Source organism: Lycium barbarum, chromosome 10, assembly GCF_019175385.1.
Source record: "Lycium barbarum isolate Lr01 chromosome 10, ASM1917538v2, whole genome shotgun sequence".
In the NCBI taxonomy this organism is placed as follows: Eukaryota; Viridiplantae; Streptophyta; class Magnoliopsida; order Solanales; family Solanaceae; genus Lycium; species Lycium barbarum.
The window spans coordinates 68,808,927-68,830,483 of NC_083346.1; the positions used below are offsets into that span (position 1 = coordinate 68,808,927).

Below are 21,557 nucleotides of genomic sequence, written 5' to 3' on the forward strand. Positions count from 1 at the left end.
GTTATGGATCGGGCCGTACGTTCCTCGGCACTATCATATTATAAATGGATCGGGTATATGTATATGTTTATGATGACATATGATGTCGGCACGCATGGTCTGTGTTTGGAAAGTAAGCATTTTGGCACTCTGGATGATTTACTTATTTTCTGTACCTCTTCTGACATATGACATCGGTATGCACGATTTGCATTCTGAAAAATAAGCATTTTGGTATTCTGAAAATGTACTTACTTTTGTACTGCTTGTTTCGATTATGGTTCTGTTTTCCATATCCCATGCCTTACATGCTCAGTACATTTTCCGTACTGACCCCCTTTTCTTCGGGGGCTGAGTTTCATGCCACGCAGGTACACCCAGATGAGTAAAGGACATTGCTAGAAGATGCTTCAGCTGGATTGGCAAGCTCCACTTACTCCTGGAGTGCTGCCGAGTCAGAGTATATGTGCTAAGATGTCTGATTAATGTTAGAGACTTTGTGGACAGAGTTGTGGGTATTGGAAGTCAGTCTTGTAAGCGGTTCCATCAGTCGATGTGTCATTTTGTGTTATGTCATAAAGTCCATGTGATTACAGATTCTATTTGATTTGAGTACGATGGAAAGAAAGATTCTGGAAGCCTTACTATGTATTTCATGTTTATTTGATTTAGAAGTCCAAAGAGATTATGTATGTAATAAGAGTCAGCGGGTTCGCTCGGCTCCGAATATGGGGTCGGGTGCCCATCACACCCTAGTAAGGTTAGGGTGTGACATCCTCAAAGTGATGCTAAGCAAGGCTTAACTCAAACGATGTGAAATTCTCCCAAAAAAGACTCTACCTTAACTTTCTCCGACGAGCTTTCTTCCTTTGCCTCAAATGACTTTGGAATCTTAATTAGAATTATTAAGTATCCTTTCCTACTTGTAGGGACTTCATGTACATTCTAGACTCACGTTAGTCCATCCACAACACAACGACATAAAATGTCCGAGGTGTAACAAAAAGATACCCTCACCGTTAGTCAACTAGCTCAAAACTGCCATTCAACTAGTCAAATAGCTCAAAAATATACTTCCTACTAGTGATTGCTCCAAATAAGGAGAAAAAAGCCAATTTCGCCCTTATCCCTTCTTTAACCTTTTTTTTTCGGGAGGAGGGGGGGTGGAGGTGGTTTGAATGTATAAGTGTAATAACATCATAAGAAAATAAGTAGTAGTAAGACTTCCTATTTACAAATTAGAAACGATGACATATACCTTCTTCCTTTTTCTCTTTCTGATTCCTTATGCATTAAGGATGAGTTATTATTTCTAAACATGAAATCATGTACCTTTCTTATATAATTATTTAAAATTTTATTTCTACATTAGTTTTATTTTATAACTCTAAGAATGATATGCTGAAAGAAATCAAATTCAATTATACATTAGTACGCTATATTACTTATTGCAACTTTAAGTCATCTCAAATTTCAGTTGAGCATATAATAATTTTGAAAGGAAAAAAATAGGCTAAATGTTTAATTGAAAATTTAATATTAATAATTAAACTTTATATTTCAAAAAATTGTCATTTAAAATCATCAAAGTAATAAATTTCATAATCTCCAATATAAGTTCTTGCTCAAGTCTTATAATTAAGAACACTTGTCCCGAGCTTTGCCCAATTTCGAATAGTTCAAGGTAGAATTCCTCCTTTTCCCTTGTTTAGAGCAACCGTTAGTAGAAACGACATTTTTGAGCTATTTGGCTAGCAAGAAAGTATTTTTAAGCTAGTCGACTAACACCGAGGGCATTTTTGAGCAAAAAAAATGTAACAGAAGACAAGGTTGACATATTTCGAATATGATAAGAGGGTTGCTCAGATGGTAAACACCTCCGCCTCCAACCCTAAGGTTGTGGGTTCGAGTTACTAAGAGAGCAAAAATAGCTCCTCGGGAAGGGGTTTTAAAAAAAGTAAAAGAAAAGTAGAGACCTATTTCAAATAGTTTAGGGATAGTTTGACCTTTTACCTTTTATTAATTAACACATACTCGTCCAAAATAAAATAAAAATAAAAATAAAAATAAAATAAAATCTCAGGCAAATTATTGAAAAAGGGAAAAATGAAATAGAAAAAGAAGTAAATATGCAGGGAAGGTGATTTTATTTTAATTGTTGGGAAAGTTATCTTGACTGTAATGTTTATTTTGGGTGCTTTTTTGTTAATGAGATAGGAGAAAGCGGCAGAGCTGAGTTGAGTTGAGTTGGCGAGAAAGAAGAATCGAAGAAGATGTTAGGAAAAGAAGAATCTCAGACGCTATTGACGTTGCTCAAAGCCGGAGATCATCGGCCCTTCGATGAGATCGTGGCTGACTTCATATCCACCTTCCCTTCCCATCGACAATTTAATGCCTGCATCTCTCTCGCTTTAATCCTTCATGTAAACCTCTCTCCCTTTCTCTATGTACCTTTTAGAATACTTTAGGGTTTGAATCGGTGTTTGATGTAAAAGAAGGATTTTTGCTAGGGTTTTCTACTTTTTGAAATTTTCCCGCTTTTTGTAAACTTCATTTGCAACTCTGGTTTTAGTTCTGCAATGAGACGTAGTTGAATTTACATGGTTTAATCAATTCCAGCTAAAACCCTGGGATTTCGATTTGGAGCCATTAAATTTTTGAACTTCACAGCAATACAGGTTTTCAACTACCAATTGTTGTTTGAATCTAGCTGCTTTTTCCTGGAAACACAAAGGAATAAGAAAAAAAGAAAATCTTCCTGGGAGGGAACAAAATGTTTTTAAACTTTTTGCACTTCAAAAAGAGCTGCTATTGGTAGGGGTAAGGTCTGCGTATACTCTACGCTCCCAAGACCCCACTTTGTGGGATTTCACTGGGTATTTTATTGTTATTTTTGTAAAAAGAGCTGCTACCGTGACAGGAACCGAGCTTTCAAGCATAAAATTAAGGGTATAGTTAATTGTACCGCGTGCAGACAGCTTTGACTTGCAAGATTTGCTAAAAGCAAATGAGAATAACTAATTTTGATTAAATTTGTGTGAGGAATTTTAAATTTTAACTATTTGAAGAAATTGCCATCAGGATCCCTAGGTGTGGCTTAGTGGTTGAAAGTTAAATTATCAACCTTCTAATCCAGCAGAGGCGACAGTACATGAATTCCTCCAATCTGTTTAAGTGTTGGTGGGTAGAATTAGCTGGTATTTGTGCTGGTGAAAGGTAGTAGGTTTAGTCGAGGTGCACGCAAGATAACGTACACCAGTGTTGTCACAAGAAAGGGAAAAAGGAAAAGAAGTTTGAAATCAGGGTCTTGCATGTAGGAGGGAACTGTCTTCCATTCTTTTGAACTTGGAACAAGCAAAGGGGTTTGTCTTGGATATAGGATTTCCTATGGTCCTTGTTTTCCACAGTCAGGAAAAGTCGTTACATACTTCCCTTTTTTTTTCTTTAAGTGGTAATAAAAGTTGCTTGAGAAACTATGTGTTTCCTTTGTACTGTAATCTTTCTCATCACACCAAGAAGTTTTGGCTGTTCTTGATGGATTCATATAGTAGGATATTAGAAGGTTTTCAAATGTTTGTTTAGTTGAATGATAAGTTGGCCTTTTCTCATGTTGGACGTTAAATATCTTGTTAGAGAAGAAAAGTTTTGCAACTTACAGCTATTAACAACCCAATATACCATCATCTATGCAGGAAAAACTTCTTAAACCAGTACAGAGATTAGTTGCTTTTGCAATTCTTCAGCAGGTTTATTCCTCTCAAGGGCCTTCTTCAAACCCGTTCATTTCGTTGCTGGTAAATGTAAGTGCCTGTTTTTGATGCTCATTATGATTCCATTTGCTATCATTTTATGTGCTGCAATTGGGCTGAGGCCCTGTAATATGCAAAATGTGTTTATTCCAATATTATCTGATAGATTCCTGCTGAAATTTCTCCTTTTTTGTGGAATCTTATAAAATTTATAGCTGTACTCATGCTAGATTTTGCAATGTTAGGATGGCCAACTATATAATGTCTCATGCATTTACCTTTCAGCATCTTTGGTTCCTGCTTGTGGTTCTTTTTTCTTAATTAAGCAGAACTTTAGTGGAAGTTGTTTTCTTCTGTTATCCTTTCCATAAACTGAGGTTTGTACATCACGATGGTGATAGATATTGAGTTGAAAAAATGGGTAGTTGCAGGTCTTCCTAAACCCTAGTTATATCTTGAAGAGGTGATGGGGCTGGAAAGTTATTTATAGACATGATTAAGAGATGGCAGAAAGGTATTCATGAAAAAAATGAATTAAGGCCCGGTGTTGCTCGGACCCTTTCAGAATCCCTGTTGCACCCCCGTCGGATTTGGGTGTGGGATGCTCACTGGATTGGGTCAAATTACCTTGGGTGCTTTGACTACATCTATAACCAAGAAGTATAGATGATTGGGTATTTGATTTTATTTTTGAGTTTATATCATATACATATAGTGAGAGAAAAAGAGTTATTTTAAGTATGAGTACGCTTTGCTATTACACAAGATATAACAACAACAGCAACATACCCCAGTGTAATCCAACAAGTGGGGTTTGGGGAGGATAGAGATTAAACAAACATTACCCTACCTCGTAGAGATAGAGAGGTTGTTTCCGATAGACCCTCGGCTCAAGTAAAGCATTCCACAACAGTTTGAAAAGGGGGTGGGGGGGGGGGGGGGGGAGGGTACAAAAATAATGAAAGCAGTAACAACAATGAAATAATGCAATAGGAAAGGCTAACATAGCAACCGGGGAAAAGTCAGTGACAACAGTTGGTAGACTTTTTAGGAAGCATGTAAATAGTTTTTATCTTATTGCTCCTTGTGAATAACTTTTTGGAGGTCTGCAGCATATCCTTAATGTTGAGGAATACAATTTACCAGTTTTCAAAAAAAAAAAAAAAAGTCAGTGACAACAACGAAGTAATGCGATAACAGAAGCACAAGAAACACAGGTCAGGTGGGAACAGAAATAGACGAACAAGAAACTACGAGAATAGTGCTAATACTACTGATAAGAAAGTAGTCAAACACGACCATGAAGCCTAATCCTGCAGAAAAGCGAGAGAATGTTCAACTACCAATTAACCTTCTACCCTAATTCACGACCTCCAAACCCTCCTATCTAATCTAAGGTCATGCCTTGGTAAGGGCAAGATGCGCCATGGCCTGTCTAATCACCTCCCCTTTACTTCTTCGTCCTACCTTTACGCGCGGGGGGGGGGGGGGTGGTTTCGGTTTGGGATTTTCAAACTTCGGTTTGGTTCTTCGGGTTTCGATTATGGAAAAGTGTGCACCGTTCAGTTTCAAATTCGGTTTTTTATAATCATACTTCAAAGATTAGATTAGATTGATGGCAAATTTTAAATAACTTTCTTCTACAATTGAGATTGTAAAGTGAACATGGAAACAAGAAGAGTATTAAAGAGGGCTTCTCATCCATGGCAGACGCAAATTACTTGTTCCCATATTATCTGACTTTTTAACACACTAAGATATGAGAAACGGAGAAAGGAACATTGAAGCCATCCTCATGCAATATTTAAGTACCATAATATGGAGGAAATATGAAGTTTTGGGGACATTCATACTTTGAAGATGGGACATCCACACTCTTAGCTTCACAGGCAAGTGAAGAATGAAGACATCGCATAAGGGGCTTGGATTACTGGAGATCGTAATAGGAAATAAAGAAATAAACTATTGGGGGGCTTGGGTTGGATGGGAATATTTTGGGCTCCAAGTCCAGTGGCAGTGGCTGACGCCTACAATAACAACAACATACCCAGTGAATCCCACAACGTGGGGTCTAGAGTGGCAGTGGCTGACGCCTGAGAGTTTTAAATTTTTTGAACCTATGTAATAAAAGTTCGGTTAAACCAGCCCGTATATGGTTGATAATTTGCAAAGAGAGGAATTCAAGGTGTTTTGAGGACATCAGTAATGAGGCACAAAAGATCAAACTGAACTGCATTAGACTTTTTTCTTTTTGTGTAAGCAGATATATCCAGAAGATACTGAGTCCATTGTAGATATTCTAGGATCTTGTTAGAATGTTGGATCAGTTGTTTTCTTTTGCCTGATGTAAATATGGTTTTCAGCACAACCTATGTGCTGGTTTACTCTATACATACAACTGTTACCTTCTCAAAAAAAAAAAAAAGTTCGGTTAAACCAAAGAACCAAAGAACTGGGACCCCAAAACCAAGAACCAAACCGAACACCAAACTTTTAGCAAAAATAGAATCGAAATCGACCCAAAAAATCGAAGAACCAAAATGAACTTAATTAATTCGGCCTGGTCTAGTTTTTGTAGTTCCTATAACTGTCTTAATCCGATGAAAGACTGAAAGTCAACTATAGCATGATTTTCCAGCATAAGAAGAAAGTCGGCAATACGTGCTAAATTGCTGCTTTCAAGGTTTAACTAAGGGGGAAATCAATAATGTTGAGAAAGTAAGGTAGTTTTATATATAAAAGAAACCCAAGAATTATGCACTCAAGGGTGTGGTTTAGTGGTCAATGAAGTGGGTTGAGAACCATGAGCTCTCAGGTTCAAATATCAGCGGAGGCAAAAACACTAGGTGGTTTCTTCCCATCCGTCCAAGCCTTGGTGGATGGAGTTACCCGGTACCTGTGCTGGTGGGAGGTAGCAGGTATGCAGTGGAATTAGTTGAGGTATGCGAAAGCTGGCCCTGACACGTCTGTTATGCATACAAAAGAAAAGAAACCCAAGAACTATTGCAGCAGTGTAAAACATGTAACATCTATTACGTATACAGGTAAAATGTCTCATCAAATTTGAGGGAGTATAAAGAAAAAAGGTATGTGTTATCCATATTGTTACCTTTCTCCAACAAAAAAAAAAAAAAAAAAAAAAAAGAGACAGTTCGCTGCTGTTACAAGTCTTGAAAAAAGTATATAGACTGTTCGCTGTATGCAATTGGGAATGTTCTTTGAACACATAAATGCAGACTCTAAAAGTCTGAGGCAGATTAAGACAGTTATGGTGCCATCACGGTACAAGCAGGATCAGTTCATGACTATTTAAAAAAAAAAAAAGCAGGATCTGTAGTTTAGATTGTTGGATGAAGAAGCTGGGTAATTAAAGCTTATTTGCTGATGCTGAGTAGATTCCAGATTGTCCTTCTAACCAGCTTTGGACTCGATAAAATTCTTATTATGACTTGGATATTTAAGTGCATGCAATTTGTCAATATTTTCAAGGGAAGGGTTAGAATAGCTATATGTGGGGGTAAAATTTAAATGTTACTGGAAATTTTAAGGCTCCTGACTCAAAAAACAAAAAAAAAAGAAAAAAAGGGCAAAGACAATACATTTTTCTGTGGGCTGTAGACGTATATTGAGAGACTTGTACTGCTTGGTAGCTGATATTTTGTAAGTGTTCACTAATTGTTCATATCATTTTACTCTTCCCTTCACATTCACTTCTCCCCAGCCACACTTATTTTTAATGAGCTTTCAAGGGCTATGAAGTTAGTAAATGACTTTCTTCACCTGTAAGTAATAAGCTTTTAATATGATTTGAATGATACATTCTTGCTTAAATTCCTTGATAGTTGTGATTAGATGACCTTTGGTGTTTTCACTGTGGTTCTTTGTTTTGCTTATTTGCAGGCAGCCTGTGACGAAGAAGCTGAACAACGTGAAAGGGCCTTTATTCTTCAGTTATTGGGCTCAGCCAGCTCAACCAATAGCAGAGAGGTTTAACTATTGTTTCCCTGTTGTGTGTACAATGGTCTTGTTTAGAGGGTAAAACCCCCTTGTTTTGTGCTATTGATTCTGATGTTTAAAGCTTAAACCAGAGGTATTTTGTGTGAGATCATTTCTAACTCAAGGGCGGTAGTTGTCTCTGTGATGAATTTCCTCAATCACAAAAGAATATAATAATAACTATTTCGACTTATTATGATGATAAATGTGGTCTGTTACCGTTTTGTAAGAATTGGTCCATTGCTGCAGAAAGAATAACTGTTCATCCACCCACATGGCTTCCTGGGTATGGTGGTTTTTACCTGTATGATAGATTGCAAATTAGAGTTTATTGTGGTAGGGAAATAGAGCTTTTTGCCATGGTCTTGTATGTAGTGCAGCAGCTTAACTGCTCTTATCTCCAGATGGAAGTTTTCTGTTGCTGAGCAAGTTTTACCTAGATAATTCATTTGTCTTGAAATGTTTCATCATCGAAAAGGGGGTCAAAGACAGAATAGCTAAACCTTACTGTAGTGTAGTATTGAAGCAGTTGGATTTGAAGATACAAAAAGACACTTTGGATATGCTTTGTCCACATAAATTTTCTTTCTTCATTCCTTTTGAATTCTAAGCTTGTCAGCAGTCAGACTTAATTTATGCCCCATCCCACCCACTCCCCAGCACCAGGAAAGGGAAAAAGGTATTACAATTTTGGTCAGTGTTATTTGGTTATAATTCTGGAATGTTTTAAAATATCTCGGTGTGTAACTCGAGTACCATGAGTGATTATTTTGAGGTTATTCCATATTAGAACCCTATCACAAGTAATGATACATTGCAGGTTCTTAAACAATCGGCGACAGATTACATGAAAACGTTCGATACTTCACAACATGTAAGTGACTATTTGTCTAAAATATTTATGTGCTTATAAGAAATTTGACTCCAGAATATGGGTATATATGGTGCGATTAATTAGAAACTGTCAATAGAAAAAAAGCCTGGATATTCTCATATCTTCTTTTTCATTACTGATGGTTACCTATGCATAAAACTTACCCTCTTTGGTCTCTATTTTGACCTTCAGTCTTTCCCACAACGAGAGCAGTTGCAACAGCAATATGGTAGCAAAGCTCTACCAGAACAGTTTCAATGCTTGTTCGGGAACAACTCTGTGAAAAATAGCATTCCAGACCCTGATGTACCTCGTGGCTGTGACAGCAATTCATTAGAGTACAGTTCACGCTTTTATTTCTTGGTATTCTGTTTAGGTTACCACCTTATCACCAAAGAGCCCACTCCCTCCACTCCTTTTGTTTGTTTGTTTCCCTTTACAGATCCACAGTTGGAGAAATTTGTCTGTGTGAATTTTCAATCATCATATCTTAATCTTGCATTGAGAACTCAAGTCAGACATTTGGTTTCTTATTCTTGGGCATTGTGTAATATTTAGCATTGGGCAATTTCAGGTTTGATCTTCTCCCTGGATCTAAACCTAAGATTGGATCTGGGGATGTTGATGAGACGATAACTGGATTGTTATCAAATTTTTCATTGGAAGGATTAGGATCTCAATGGATAAGGCCTCATCCTCCTAGGCTTCCTGTATTGGATGGAGAGGTAAGGGCGACATGTGGTTATGTACTTATGTCTAGGGAATAAGTTGATCAATTTCTAGAGTTCTGTTAGATATACCCTCATATTTGGTGCAGCTAGTGTGGCTAAACCCCGATTACAATTATGAGCTTCTATGGGATCATGGGATGTGTGCCGATACTAGCAGAGGAGCGGCAGTCAGGGATTTGATTGCAAAAGCTTTAAAAGGTCCACTTGTACCTGCTCAACAAGAGGTGCATATTCTTCCTGTTGGATATTATTAAACACATGCTTGTTTAAGTTCTATTATTATCTAAATAAAATGATTCACAAAATAAAGGCTTTTTTCCCTGATAAGTAAGTCAGGCTTGGTCTTTTTGCTTGGATTTCTATGGCTATTCCTTGTGGATATATTATCATGAGAAAAATGTAGGGTTGATGCCAATGAGAAAAGTGGCAAGGTGGAATTGGAGGTGGTCAAGTTTGCTTATTCGTACTTATTGAACCTCCTTGGCTTTATGGTTCTAACTTTCCAAAAACAAAAAAGATTTAGAGGTTCAACTACATACCTGGTTGAATGGCATCTACACTAGTTTAGTTTTGCAATTGACCATGCCAACTTTGAACGTTGTCAGCACATGGCAAGTAGCTTCTCTCGTAGATCCAAGTTGGATGGATGGTACTTTTTTTTTTTTTTTAATCATTAATACAACATACCCAGTATAATCCCACAAGTGGGGTCTGGAGTTTTTAATCAGTAATGTAATTTTTTTATAAAGACCGGAACTGAGTTGGAGCTGCAATATATATTTCTCTAAGGAACTGATGAAGTCCAATAGAATTTACATACTCCATTCTACCCCAGAGAGTAAGCAAAAGTACAGAATTGCGTTTGATCTTCAAATGGAGTCAGCTTTGTCCTCAAAAACACCTGGGATTTCCTTCCTTCTATAATGTCCACCAGATGCATGCTGGGATAGTGTTCCATATTCTTCTTTTGGTTTTTCTCAGAACTTTCCTGTTTAAGTTCCTTGGTAGTTCTTAGCATGACTGATTTGAGACCCAAAAGGTTTAGATAAAATGCAACAACTGGATGCTGGGCTGCTGGGCCAACACAAAAAATATATGGTTGTTCCCTCAGCATCTTCTGTTGCAGATATGCGATCCTTTCTCAGAAGATTGTCCTTGTCAAACCGGTTTCATAAGCCACTACCAAGAGAATAAACCATATTATATGGTGCGCTTGTTTTCCGGATTGGTTTTCAACGCTTGGGTGAAAACATGAGTTCTGACCATATCCTGCAGGCAATTAGAGAATTGTAGCAAGATTTCACTGTGAAGACGCTATTGCTCCGTGCTATCCAATTTAGCCTGTCATCTTTTGAGGTGAGGCCATGAAAGCTCTCCAGTAAATTGAGAAGCTATAATATCCTTTCCATTTCTCAATCGCTCCTTGAAGACAATATTCCTGTCATGTTTATGCTGCCATGAGCCAATTCTGTTTCCCTAGTCTGGAATACGGTCAAAGGATCTGTTCTTTCAGCTCCAGTTATTATGTTTTCATACCCCTAACTGATGAGTTGTCATCCCAATCATTCTGCATCCTGTATTTTTCTATAATTACTTTCGTCATAGGGCCTTTTAAGACTATATCTCCATAACCACTTCCTATGAGCCTTAGGTTCTTTATTCCCATCTCACAATCCTTCTCGTTTGCTGTGACAGAGCTCCACCTCGTCAGCTGATATGCACTCTTGTTCCTAACAAATATCTCTCCTAAGGTTGTCTAGTCTCCTCTATTCTTTTGCTGGCGTAGGGAATAGGAATATTACATATGCTGGTAGGGAGTCTAGTACACTTGATACGGATCAGTCCCACCCAAAAAAGTACCGTTTCTTCCAGTGCGCCAGCTTCCTTTCACATCTCTCCACTATTTTTTTTTTGATAAGGTAAATAATTTTATTAACAATTGGGGAAACCCCGTATACAAGCCGTATTTCTACTATATTAGAAGCATGAGTTGGGGGTGGTTTTGTCGTCCACCTCCAACTCAGGTAAAAAAAAAAAAAAAAGTGGACCCCACCACTTCCAAACTCATGTAAAAAAAAAAAAAGGAAGTGAACCCCATATTGAAAAAACAAGCAATATCAAAAAAAAAAAACGTGCACCCCATATTAAAAAATCAAACAATATTCATGTAATTCAAAATATCCCCATTAAGTCAATAATGGTGGATTCATTGCCACATGCGTATCAACCCATTAGTGGGAGCAAATGAAATTATAGTACAGCAAAAAACGTGGACCCCAATGTTAACTGTTCAAAAAAAAAAAACGCGTGGACCCCATATTATTGCTTTTCTTCAAAAGGTTATAAGTAGCCAAACCATACAATTTCCTTTCTTTTCATATATTAGCCTGAGATCTAATATGGATATTTAACTGTTGTATTTGCTATTCCGCCATGTCATTTATTTGTTATGTTTACTAAAATAAATATACTTAAAATATTTATATTTTAAAATATGATAGAATTTAATTACTTTTTCATTTTTATTTTTACTCTAATAAATGTGTGAAGAGATTAATGTCGTAAAAGAAAAAATAATATTAAATGGAGATCAAATAATAAATAAGGTAAATTAGTCAAATTCTAATTCTAATTGACGTTTCCTTAAAAAAATGTGCAAAAGACAACATGACAAGTAAAATGAGCTAAACCAAGAATATTCACCAAAAATTAAAAAATAGTAGTTTTTCGTTTAAATAGAAAATCAAATTTCTACTTTGTTTCGTTTTAAACATGTAAAATTAATTTAATAATTTGAATTAGAATTATCCAAATCAAAATTTGATAAAAAATAATAAGTATTGTTTAGGTCCAATCTACATACATTAACAATAGAATATTTTACACCTTTAAATTAATCGAATTAAAATTCAAAGTATCAACTGATGCTTAAATATTGCTATTGTTTTGTCTCCTCCAAGAGAGGAAAATAGTTTCCTTTTAAACAAGTCTTCTCTTTTAAAAAGTATTAATAAATTTTTGCAAACTTTGTATTCGTAGCAAACACTAATATAATAAAGTTTTGGATACGAAGCACAAACTACAATGTTATATTTATTATCAATATAAAATATATATATTATCACTACCCAAATACAACTACATACACATAGATACACTATAATCCAAAGTGTTGGGCCCGTGCTGCGCCATCTAGTACCAAAAGAAGAGAACCTACATCAAATATGGTTCTCAACAAAATAGATCCCATCCTCTATACAAATAGGGACCTCGAAAGTACACCAAAAAGAAACTAGAGACAAGACACTACTATGCGTCTTTACAAAATCTTGTTCCACCCCTTCGAAAGCCCTTCTATTTTTCCCTTTCCAAATGACCTACATGATTGCCAAAGGGGCAACCCTCCATGCCCTTCTGCTTCTCTTCCCCCTCTTATGAGACCAACTTTGGCAGAGCCTCCTTCACTGTGCCTGGCATCACCCATTGCATCCCACACAAATTAAGGGCCACCCTCCATAACCGACTAGTCACCTTGCAGTGCAATAGGAATAGGAGATGATCTACACTTTCGTCTGTACTCTTACACATAAAACACCAACTAACATAGGTGATCCTCTTCTTCCTCAGATTTTCCGCCGTTAAGATCGCACCTCTTGCCGCCAACCAAGCAAAAAGACATTCCTTCCTCGGTGCTCTAAGGATCCAAATAGAATCATGAGGGAAAATGCACTCCTCTCTCACTAATAGTCTCTTATAAAAAGAGCTAACAGTGAATAAACCATCTCCACTCTCTCGCCATCTCCAAACATCTGATAAGTTGTTTGGTGTGACTAGCTCGTACAGTAACTCACTCAAATTGTAAAATTCTTGCATCTCCCAATCCTGAAGGTTTCTTCTGAATCTTAAATCCCAATGAATAACCCCCTCGTGAGACATACAAATTTGTTGGACTGTATCTCTATTTGGCATGAAATGCGATATAAGTTAGGAAAGACTTCCCTCAACTCGTTCTCCCCACATCACTTATGAGCCCAAAATTTAATCCTACTTCCATCCCCAACTTTAAATGATACATGTCCACAAAAGTCTTCCTACGCCTTCATAATACTCCTCCGCAAACCACACCCAAACGGAGTTATAATGTTTCTAGTCGTCATCCCCCTTCCATTATCCCATACTTTTCCGCTACCAAACCCCTCCAAAAAGCATTTTCCTCCACCCCAAATCTCCAAATCCGCTTTCCTAACAAAGTTTTATTAAACATCTTGAGGTCTTTCACTCCGAGACCTCCCCATTCTTTTGGAGATGCGACAACTTTCCAATTCACAAGATGATGCTTCTTAATGCCGTTTGCTGTATCCCATAAAAAGTTACGCTGAAATCTTTCCAGGGGCCTGCAAAAGTGACATGAAATAGGTAGCGACGCTGGAAAGAGCGCTTTTGATCAAAACTTCCTTGCCCCCTTTCGATAAGTACCTCTTTTGTCATCCTGCTAGCCGTTTCTCTACTCTTTCAATCACAGGATTCCATACTGCAAGATCTTTGTTCGAAGCACTCAAAGGTAAACCCAAATAGGTAGTACGTAGAGCACCCACCTTGCAATTCAGTTTCTTCGCCATATCCTCAATGTTACCCACTACTCCTACTGGTGTGATCTGACATTTTTTGAGATTGATCTCAAGTCCTGACACAATCTACAAATAAGGATCCGTCTCAAGTGATCTAGCTGGGACACCTCTGCATCACAAAAGACCAACGTATCATTTGCGAATAAAAGAGGTGTAACTGTCACATTGCTATGACCTCTAAAAGAAGCATCAAAACCCTCTAAGAGATCTCCACTGATTGTCCTATCCATCATTTTGCTCAATGCTTCCATTACTAGAATGAATAACATAGGAGATAAGGGGTCTCCGTGTCTCAAACCCCTCAAACTCCCAAAGATACAGCAAGGACTCCCATTCACCATAACCGAGAATCTGGCAGTAGAAATGCAAAAATTGATCCATCTCCTCCACTTGTCCCCAAGACCCATCTTTGACATGATGAAATCCAAGAATTCCCAATTCACATGATCGTATGCTTTCTCCAGATCCAACTTACATAAAATTTCGAGCTCACCTCTCTTCTGTCGGAATCAACCACTTCATTTGCCACCAAAGCTGCATCTAGTATCTGTCTTCCTTCCACGAAAGCGTTCTGAGAAGAGGACACCGTCTCATCCAGGACCTTTTTTAGCCTATTAGAAAGCACCTTAGACAAAATCTTGTAAATGCTTCTTTCCAGACTAATAGGTCTAAAATCCTTTATACTCGTCAGTCCTTCCTTCTTTGGCACAATAGTAATAAAAGTGACATTGAGACTTTTCTCGAACTCCCCAGTTTCTTGGAATTCTGCAGTGGTCTCCATCAAGTCGCCTTTAACTATCCTCCGACACTGTTGGAAAAAAGCTAAAGTGAATCCGTCTGGTCCCGGAGCCTTATCCCCTGCACAACTCTCCACCGTTTCTCTCACCTCTTCTTCTTCTATAGCCCTTTCCAGCCACTCCTTCATCCCCTCCCCTATTTGACTAAATACTAAACCCCCCCAATTTCGGTCTCCACCCGACGTCTTCTTTGAACAAATGTCCATAAAACCCTACAATGGGCCCCCTTCACTTCCTCCTCCCCCTCATACACTTCACCATTCACCTCTAAAGACTCAATAAAATTTCTCCTCCTATTTGTTACCGCAACCCTATGATTTTTTTTTGTATCAGAATCCCCCTCTTTCAACCAGAACACCCTTGATTTTTGCCTCCAACTAATCTCCTGAGCAACCGCTAAAGCAGCAATCTCACCCTTCACCTCCTCCATCCTAATCATCTCCCTCTCTTCTAGCCTCTCATCCCTTCCACATGCTCTATCTCCGCCATCTCATTTATTAACTCCCCCATTTTCACTTCCACCCTCCCATTACCTCCCTGTTCCACCTCCTTATATCTCCTTTTAACCGTTTCAACTTGCAAGCTAGTCGAAAAGATGGAGTGCCAACTACTTCATACCCATTCCACCCAGCATTATCACTATCAACAAAATCTAGAGCTCTGAGCCACATATTCTCGAACCTGAACGGGGTACGTATGTTCCTCCTCCTACTCCCATCCAGCATAATAGACGAATGATCCGAGATCAATCTGGATAGGTGAATGATCCGAGATCAATCTGGGTAAAGGAACTTGCAAAACATCTGGAACAATCTCCTCCCAATCAGTGGACACCAAGAATCTATCAAGTCTAGACTTAGATATAGAGTCTCCTGCTCTGGCCTGAGTAAAGTTTGCGCCCGTCAGTGGAAGATCAATAAGACCCTGATTATCAATAAACTCTGAAAACTCCTCCATTGTCCTAGAAGTTGTCCAACAACCAACCCTCTCTTCGGGAAATATTATTGTGTTAAAATCTCCTCCTAACACCCAAGGCACGTCCCACCCTGCCTTTAAAGTAGTCATTTCTTCCCAAAAACTCTCTTCAGATCCCTCCCCTACTGGGTCGTACACTCCCCCAAAACTCCACTCTTCACCACTCCCCAAATTTTTTATACGGACTGTGAGCATGAATTCCCCCTTACTTACATCCACCACCTCCATCTTTCTTTCATCCCATAATAATATAATACCCCCTGCATTTCCTAGCGCTGGAACCCAATCAAATTTCACCATCTTCCCCCCATAAACTTCTCACAACCGCATCAGTCATTACCTCCATTTTGGTTTCTTGAAGGCACAAGAGATCCTGTCCCCATTTCCTAACTCCCGTTTTGATGATGTCCCTTTTATTTGGGTCATTCACCCCCCTCACATTCCATGTTATGATTTTAACTTCCATGGACAACATCTTTACCCTCACGCCCACCCCTCTCCTCTCCCATACCTCTGCCCCTGACCCTACTCCTACCTCTCCTCTCATACACCATCACCTTACGTTCCTCCTCCTCTTGTTTCCCCAAACTCCTTTCCTCTTCCCTCCTGAGATCACCTATCTCCTTTTCACTGACCTCTTTTGCCTCTTCTTCAATGTCTTGAATAAGTTATAACACCCTACCCTCCTTCCCCTCAAGAAGCACTCCCAAAATATCCCCGAACTTCAAGTATTTCTCTTCCACCCGGCTAGTCATGTATCTTCCTTCCTCAACACAATTAATGGCAACACATCCTCTCCTTGACCACCATTACAGCCGCTGCTAGAGCAAAAATCAATTGACGGTTGACTGATTCTTGAAAAACAGCCCCTTCCCCCTTAGAAGAATTGAAATTGGATATCTTGCCAAATTCAACTTTGTGCTTTATCCTGAAGGGAGGCCTAAAGATGTTGCAGGTGGGCTTCTTGTTTTACAAGTTACTACCAAGTACTTTAGCCAGGTCCATAATTTTTGGAGCATCATTCAGTGATTATGCTACGCGCTTCATCAAATGATTTTAATATATATTATACCTAAAAAAAAAAAAAAAAAAAAAAACTAATATCAACCTTAGATTTCTCAGCTGTTCTACTATAATATCACATACAGAATCAATGTGTTATTTCTATTCAGGGTATTTGAAATGGCTGAGGTGTCCAGCCCACAAGTAACTTTAGATCATCCAACCTTCATGTACTTCCATTTTGTTCATCTTTCTAGAACCTTCCATAATCAAGATGAACAAGAAAGGGGATGTGGTTCCCTCTGGGAAGCCAAAAGGAAAAAAAAGAAGAGAAACCATTTAGGTGACCCATCGGTAAGAAAAGAGAATCTCATTGTGATGCTATAGAAACTTATCCACTTAATTCACGTTCCACCAATCCCCATATCTTTTAGGTGTTGATCAAAACTCCAAATTCACATGATCATACATGTCTCCAATAGATTTTAAAGTTTTTGAAGCCATAGTATTCCCACCTGATTCTATTTTCTGAATAAGTTTTAAGTTCCTTCTTACGCTAGATGATGTATGTTACAATAAGATTAATCCTCTACTAATTGGCCCCTAGGGATTAGTTTAATAGTCAAAGGTTCAGGGATTTATGTCTTAGGTCACAAGTTCAAGTCCCGCGCCAGGCGAATAAACTCTGATATCGAAGTTTATATCAGACTGATTTCTCGGTCACCAAAAAAAATTGATCTATCTTCTACTGATTATGTTGCAGCAAATGAAGTTCTCCTCCTTGCCACTTATTTGTACTTGTGAAAGAATTTAAGCATGCAACTAAAAACTTTTAAGACACTGGATAGAATAACCAAAAACCTTTATTAACTCTTGGAAAATCTTTTACGTCCCATCGTGGACAACATAGCGTAACATCCTCTAGCTCGTCTAACTTGTTTTGGAGAGTGACACTGTCATTTATTTTTAGTTTGTATGATATTAGCCTGGGATGAATTTAAATGGAGTGACAGTGTAAGTGAGGATTCATATAGTTGACCCCAATTTGTTTGGAATTGAGGTGTAATTGTTGACAGTGCATACGAACTTATGAGTGAGAATGAGCTTACCAATTGTCTGCTTTGATACCGTGCGGAAGAATTTGAGCCACCAACCAAAAGCTTAAAGTAAATGGCAGAGTAGCTAAGACCTTGGAAGCTCATATACAACCAGGTGGGACAATTATAGAACTCAATACTATCATATAACCGCCTATGATATCTCCTCAGTGATATTGTAGAATTTGTTACCAACAATGAGAGGTTTTCCTTTGCTTTCTCCGACTGAGATCTAGGTTCAACTTGATCGCTTTTCATATCGCCCTATTCTAGCCTCACTTTCTACCTCACCTTATTCTAGCCCTAAGTTACCATGTTTGGTTCGAAACTGGATGCATATTGCTGGAGATTTTGCTGTAGTTGTTTGGTAGTTGCTCCTGCTTGAATCAATTTTCTGGGGAGAATGGAGAAGCTCTGCACCCAGCTCTGCACCCAGCTGTTGGATAGTATTCTTTCAGTTCTTCATTACATGGAAGTTGTTCGTTCCTTGTTCAAAATAATTCATTATGGGAAGTTTTTAGTTTAGCATAGCAAGTTCTTTGCTTCTTATGACTATAAGCAGAGTAATAATCGAGAAAGTTCATTAGGCGCTTAATTCTTTTTCACGCACATTTTTTGAGATTTTTGTTGCATTCATTAGGCGTTTGTTGAAAGTGTTTCTCTCTCTTGACCAGCAAGTACTATTGGAGTTGGCAAATGACCCAAAGCTTGTCTACCATTGTGGGTTGACACCAAGGAAGCTGCCAGTATGAATTCTGCAACCCCAAATGTATTGTGAGTGCCTAATAACTAGAGGCTCTGTTTGATTCTGAAGAATTATGTTTATTTTCAGGAACTTGTGGAGAACAATCCTGTTATTGCAGTTGAAGTTCTGGTTAAGCTGGTCAATTCACCAGAGATTGCAGAGTATGTATTTGGTTCCTTGTTCCCTTGTTCATTGATTAGCATACCTGATGCCCTTGAGATCATGATTTCAGAGCCTCATACACTAATTCATAGATTACAAGTGTCAGTTGGGTGGTTTATTCGACCTGTCTTTGTTGGAAGTTGCAGAACTAGCATTTTATATTTTGTTTGGATGTTCACATTTCTGAGATTGCAGTTTATTTGTGGTTGCAGGTATTTTACAGTTCTTGTTAATATGGAGATGAGTCTTCATTCTATGGAAGTTGTTAACAGGCTCACTCAAGCAGTTGAATTGCCAACCGAGTTCATACATATGTATATCACCAATTGTATATCTTCCTGCGAGAACATCAAGGTCCTCTATCTGCATAACGTCTTTCTTATTAATTGAACTTCCATTGACTAGAAGTGACAATCTTCCTGCGAGAACATCAAGGTCCTCTATCTGCATAACATCTTTCATAACATCTTTCTTATTAATTGAACTTCCATTGACTAGAAGTGACAATCTATTTGACTGGCAATTATTAGGTCATTTAGAGTGCGACTTAATCGAACTCTTCACTGGCCATGAGTTACTTGGGTTACCATGCTATTCTTGAGTTAGTTTCTGTAGGTTCTTGGATGACTTTCTTTATCATAAAACATTTTCAAGGGGTGGAATACTGCTCATGTTGGTAAGCAGTGTAATCGCTGCCTGCAACCATCCTGCTTCTGAAGATTATAATGACCCGTGTCTCATTCTATTTCGATCATGTGGCATTTTTGTTATAGCTGGTGAAGAGCAGAAGTCAGTGAACTGGTGTTTAATATCATAGCAAAAGGGGTGTGAATCTTTTTTACTCTATTCTTCTCTGTCATATTAGTTGGTGGCAGTGGTTCTAATGTATACGTGAGAGATGTAACGGTGGAAGAGCCGAAGAGACAGGCATGATCTCATTGCCTCTGCAGATTTGAGGAGACTTACCAAATAGTTCGTCTAATGTAGGAAGGAGAACATCTGTCACGTACGAATTGAGTGTCATTACACGCTGATTGATTTCCTTTTACTAGCATAATTGGCATTCCTAGAATCTATGGTGCTATTCTCATTGGTTGCGTGATTAACATTCCTTTTCCAATATTTCAGGATAGATATATGCAAAACCGACTTGTAAGACTTGTCTGTGTTTTCCTACAGAGCTTGATCCGGAATAAGATCATTAATGGTAAGTGTCTATTATCATCACTTTAGTGTTATGGGACTTAATAAATAGATAGCAAAGCTGCATATGTCGCATACTTCTTATAGCGAGTAGTTTGAGAACTCAACAAGAAACAACCAACCAACTGGAGCGAATAACGAGAGTTTGAGAACTCAACAAGAAACAAAACAACCAACTGGGGCGTGAGTGCCAATCTGTGGGGTTGCAACAGAGGATGAATAGGATAATAATTATGAGAGACTTGTTGCATCAAACCAAGCTTCACTCCTTTAATACTTGGGTTGATGTTTGCTGCTCTCTCACTGAGCCTAGCCTTGGCAACTGCTGTTTAGTGCAAAATGTGTGGACTGTATGGTTTCGCCATGCTTTTATCCATTTTGTAGTGCACCCTGCTTCATTTCCATTCTTTCATTGTTTTTTATTTTTGTGCAATGCATTAGTGTACATCTGCTTTTTATTTTGGGAAATAGCTAGTTCCTAGTTCTTTGTTTTGACTTTTTGGAGGACCACAGAAATATGAGACTTTCTGGGGAAATGCTGAGAGAATATACTTGTTGGCTGAGCACTTAATGTGTCTCTTGTTCTTTGCAGTCCACGATCTCTTCATTGAAGTACAAGCATTTTGTATCGAGTTCTCAAGGATTAGAGAGGCAGCGGGGCTGTTTAGGCTTCTGAAGACATTGGAGTAGACGCTACCTCATTCATCCCATTCCTTCTATAAAGTTCACTTTGATGTAGCATGTGTACATGTGTTCTGATTTTTCTTTTGTTCTGATTGCGTTCTTCCAAGTAGTTAGCACCCAATTGTGGGTCATTGTATCCTTGGATCAGAAAAGTTAACGTTAGTATAAAGTTTATTTCACAGCTAGAACATTCATTTTTCCAAATTCTAAATATGAAACAGTGGAAGAACGGTTTGGTTATTGTCATGGTCATTCTGATAATACAGAGTTACATTAGAGGTGCGTGAAAATTGCTGGAGACAGGAGAGAAATACTCATTGTGCACCCATCCAACTCAATAAGTAAAAAGAAAATAGAAATAATAAACTAATCATAGATGCTCTAAGAATGAAAGCACGGCACGATTGTGAGTTCCTGAAATCAAATGGAAGTCAAAATTTAACTATCCTAACAGCCAAAAATTGTAGACTTCGGAGCTAGAAAGTCTGGGCAGATCCAAATAATTGTCCTAGTATTTGGATTAAGGTTATCTCATCCTCCTATTGCTCTAACAGAAAAACTCGCAAGAGTCTTCAAGGTAATTTTTTATTTAAGTAAGTTCACCCAAAGTAATTCATCACTTTGCACGGTTGAAATTAACTGAATTGACCCATATTTTGCTGTAGAGAATATATGAGTATTTTAGTGATAATAAATCTCTTATGTTGCATTCTCGAGAGATGCGAGGTTCAATTCGCCATAGTCCTATTTTTTCTTGGGTCATTCAAACAAATGCCCCGTTTTGGGCCGGTCTTTAATTTTTGCCTCTCAACTTTGGGGTCCTTAATTGGTGTCCTTCAACACTTTTGGCGCGGTATAACTTAGATTTTGCACGGCGAAGTTTACGTTTAGTTTTAAATGTATTATAACATTCCACAAGTTATACCGGACAACGC

The 21,557-nt window shown here is 38.1% G+C and overlaps 1 protein-coding gene across 2 annotated transcripts; it reads left to right on the plus strand.

Annotated features, from left to right (window-relative positions):
- Positions 1–2,116: 2,116 nt before the first annotated feature.
- On the plus strand, positions 2,117–20,862 carry LOC132616139 (uncharacterized). 2 transcript variants are annotated; one of them, XR_009573022.1, is made up of 12 exons: positions 2,117–2,402; positions 3,672–3,779; positions 7,629–7,715; positions 8,545–8,598; positions 8,791–8,936; positions 9,173–9,323; positions 9,416–9,553; positions 18,503–18,574; positions 18,661–18,734; positions 18,948–19,170; positions 19,864–19,942; positions 20,531–20,635. XR_009573022.1 is itself a non-coding variant. In XM_060330735.1 (12 exons), exons 1-12 carry the CDS (start codon positions 2,253–2,255, stop codon positions 20,626–20,628), a joined length of 1,299 nt encoding a protein of 432 aa, XP_060186718.1. In that variant the 5' UTR covers positions 2,120–2,252; the 3' UTR covers positions 20,629–20,862. The 2 variants fall into 2 exon arrangements, 1 of the variants encoding a protein (XP_060186718.1); XM_060330735.1 differs by having other exon boundaries at positions 2,120–2,402; positions 18,948–19,089; positions 20,531–20,862.
- Positions 20,863–21,557: the final 695 nt, after the last annotated feature.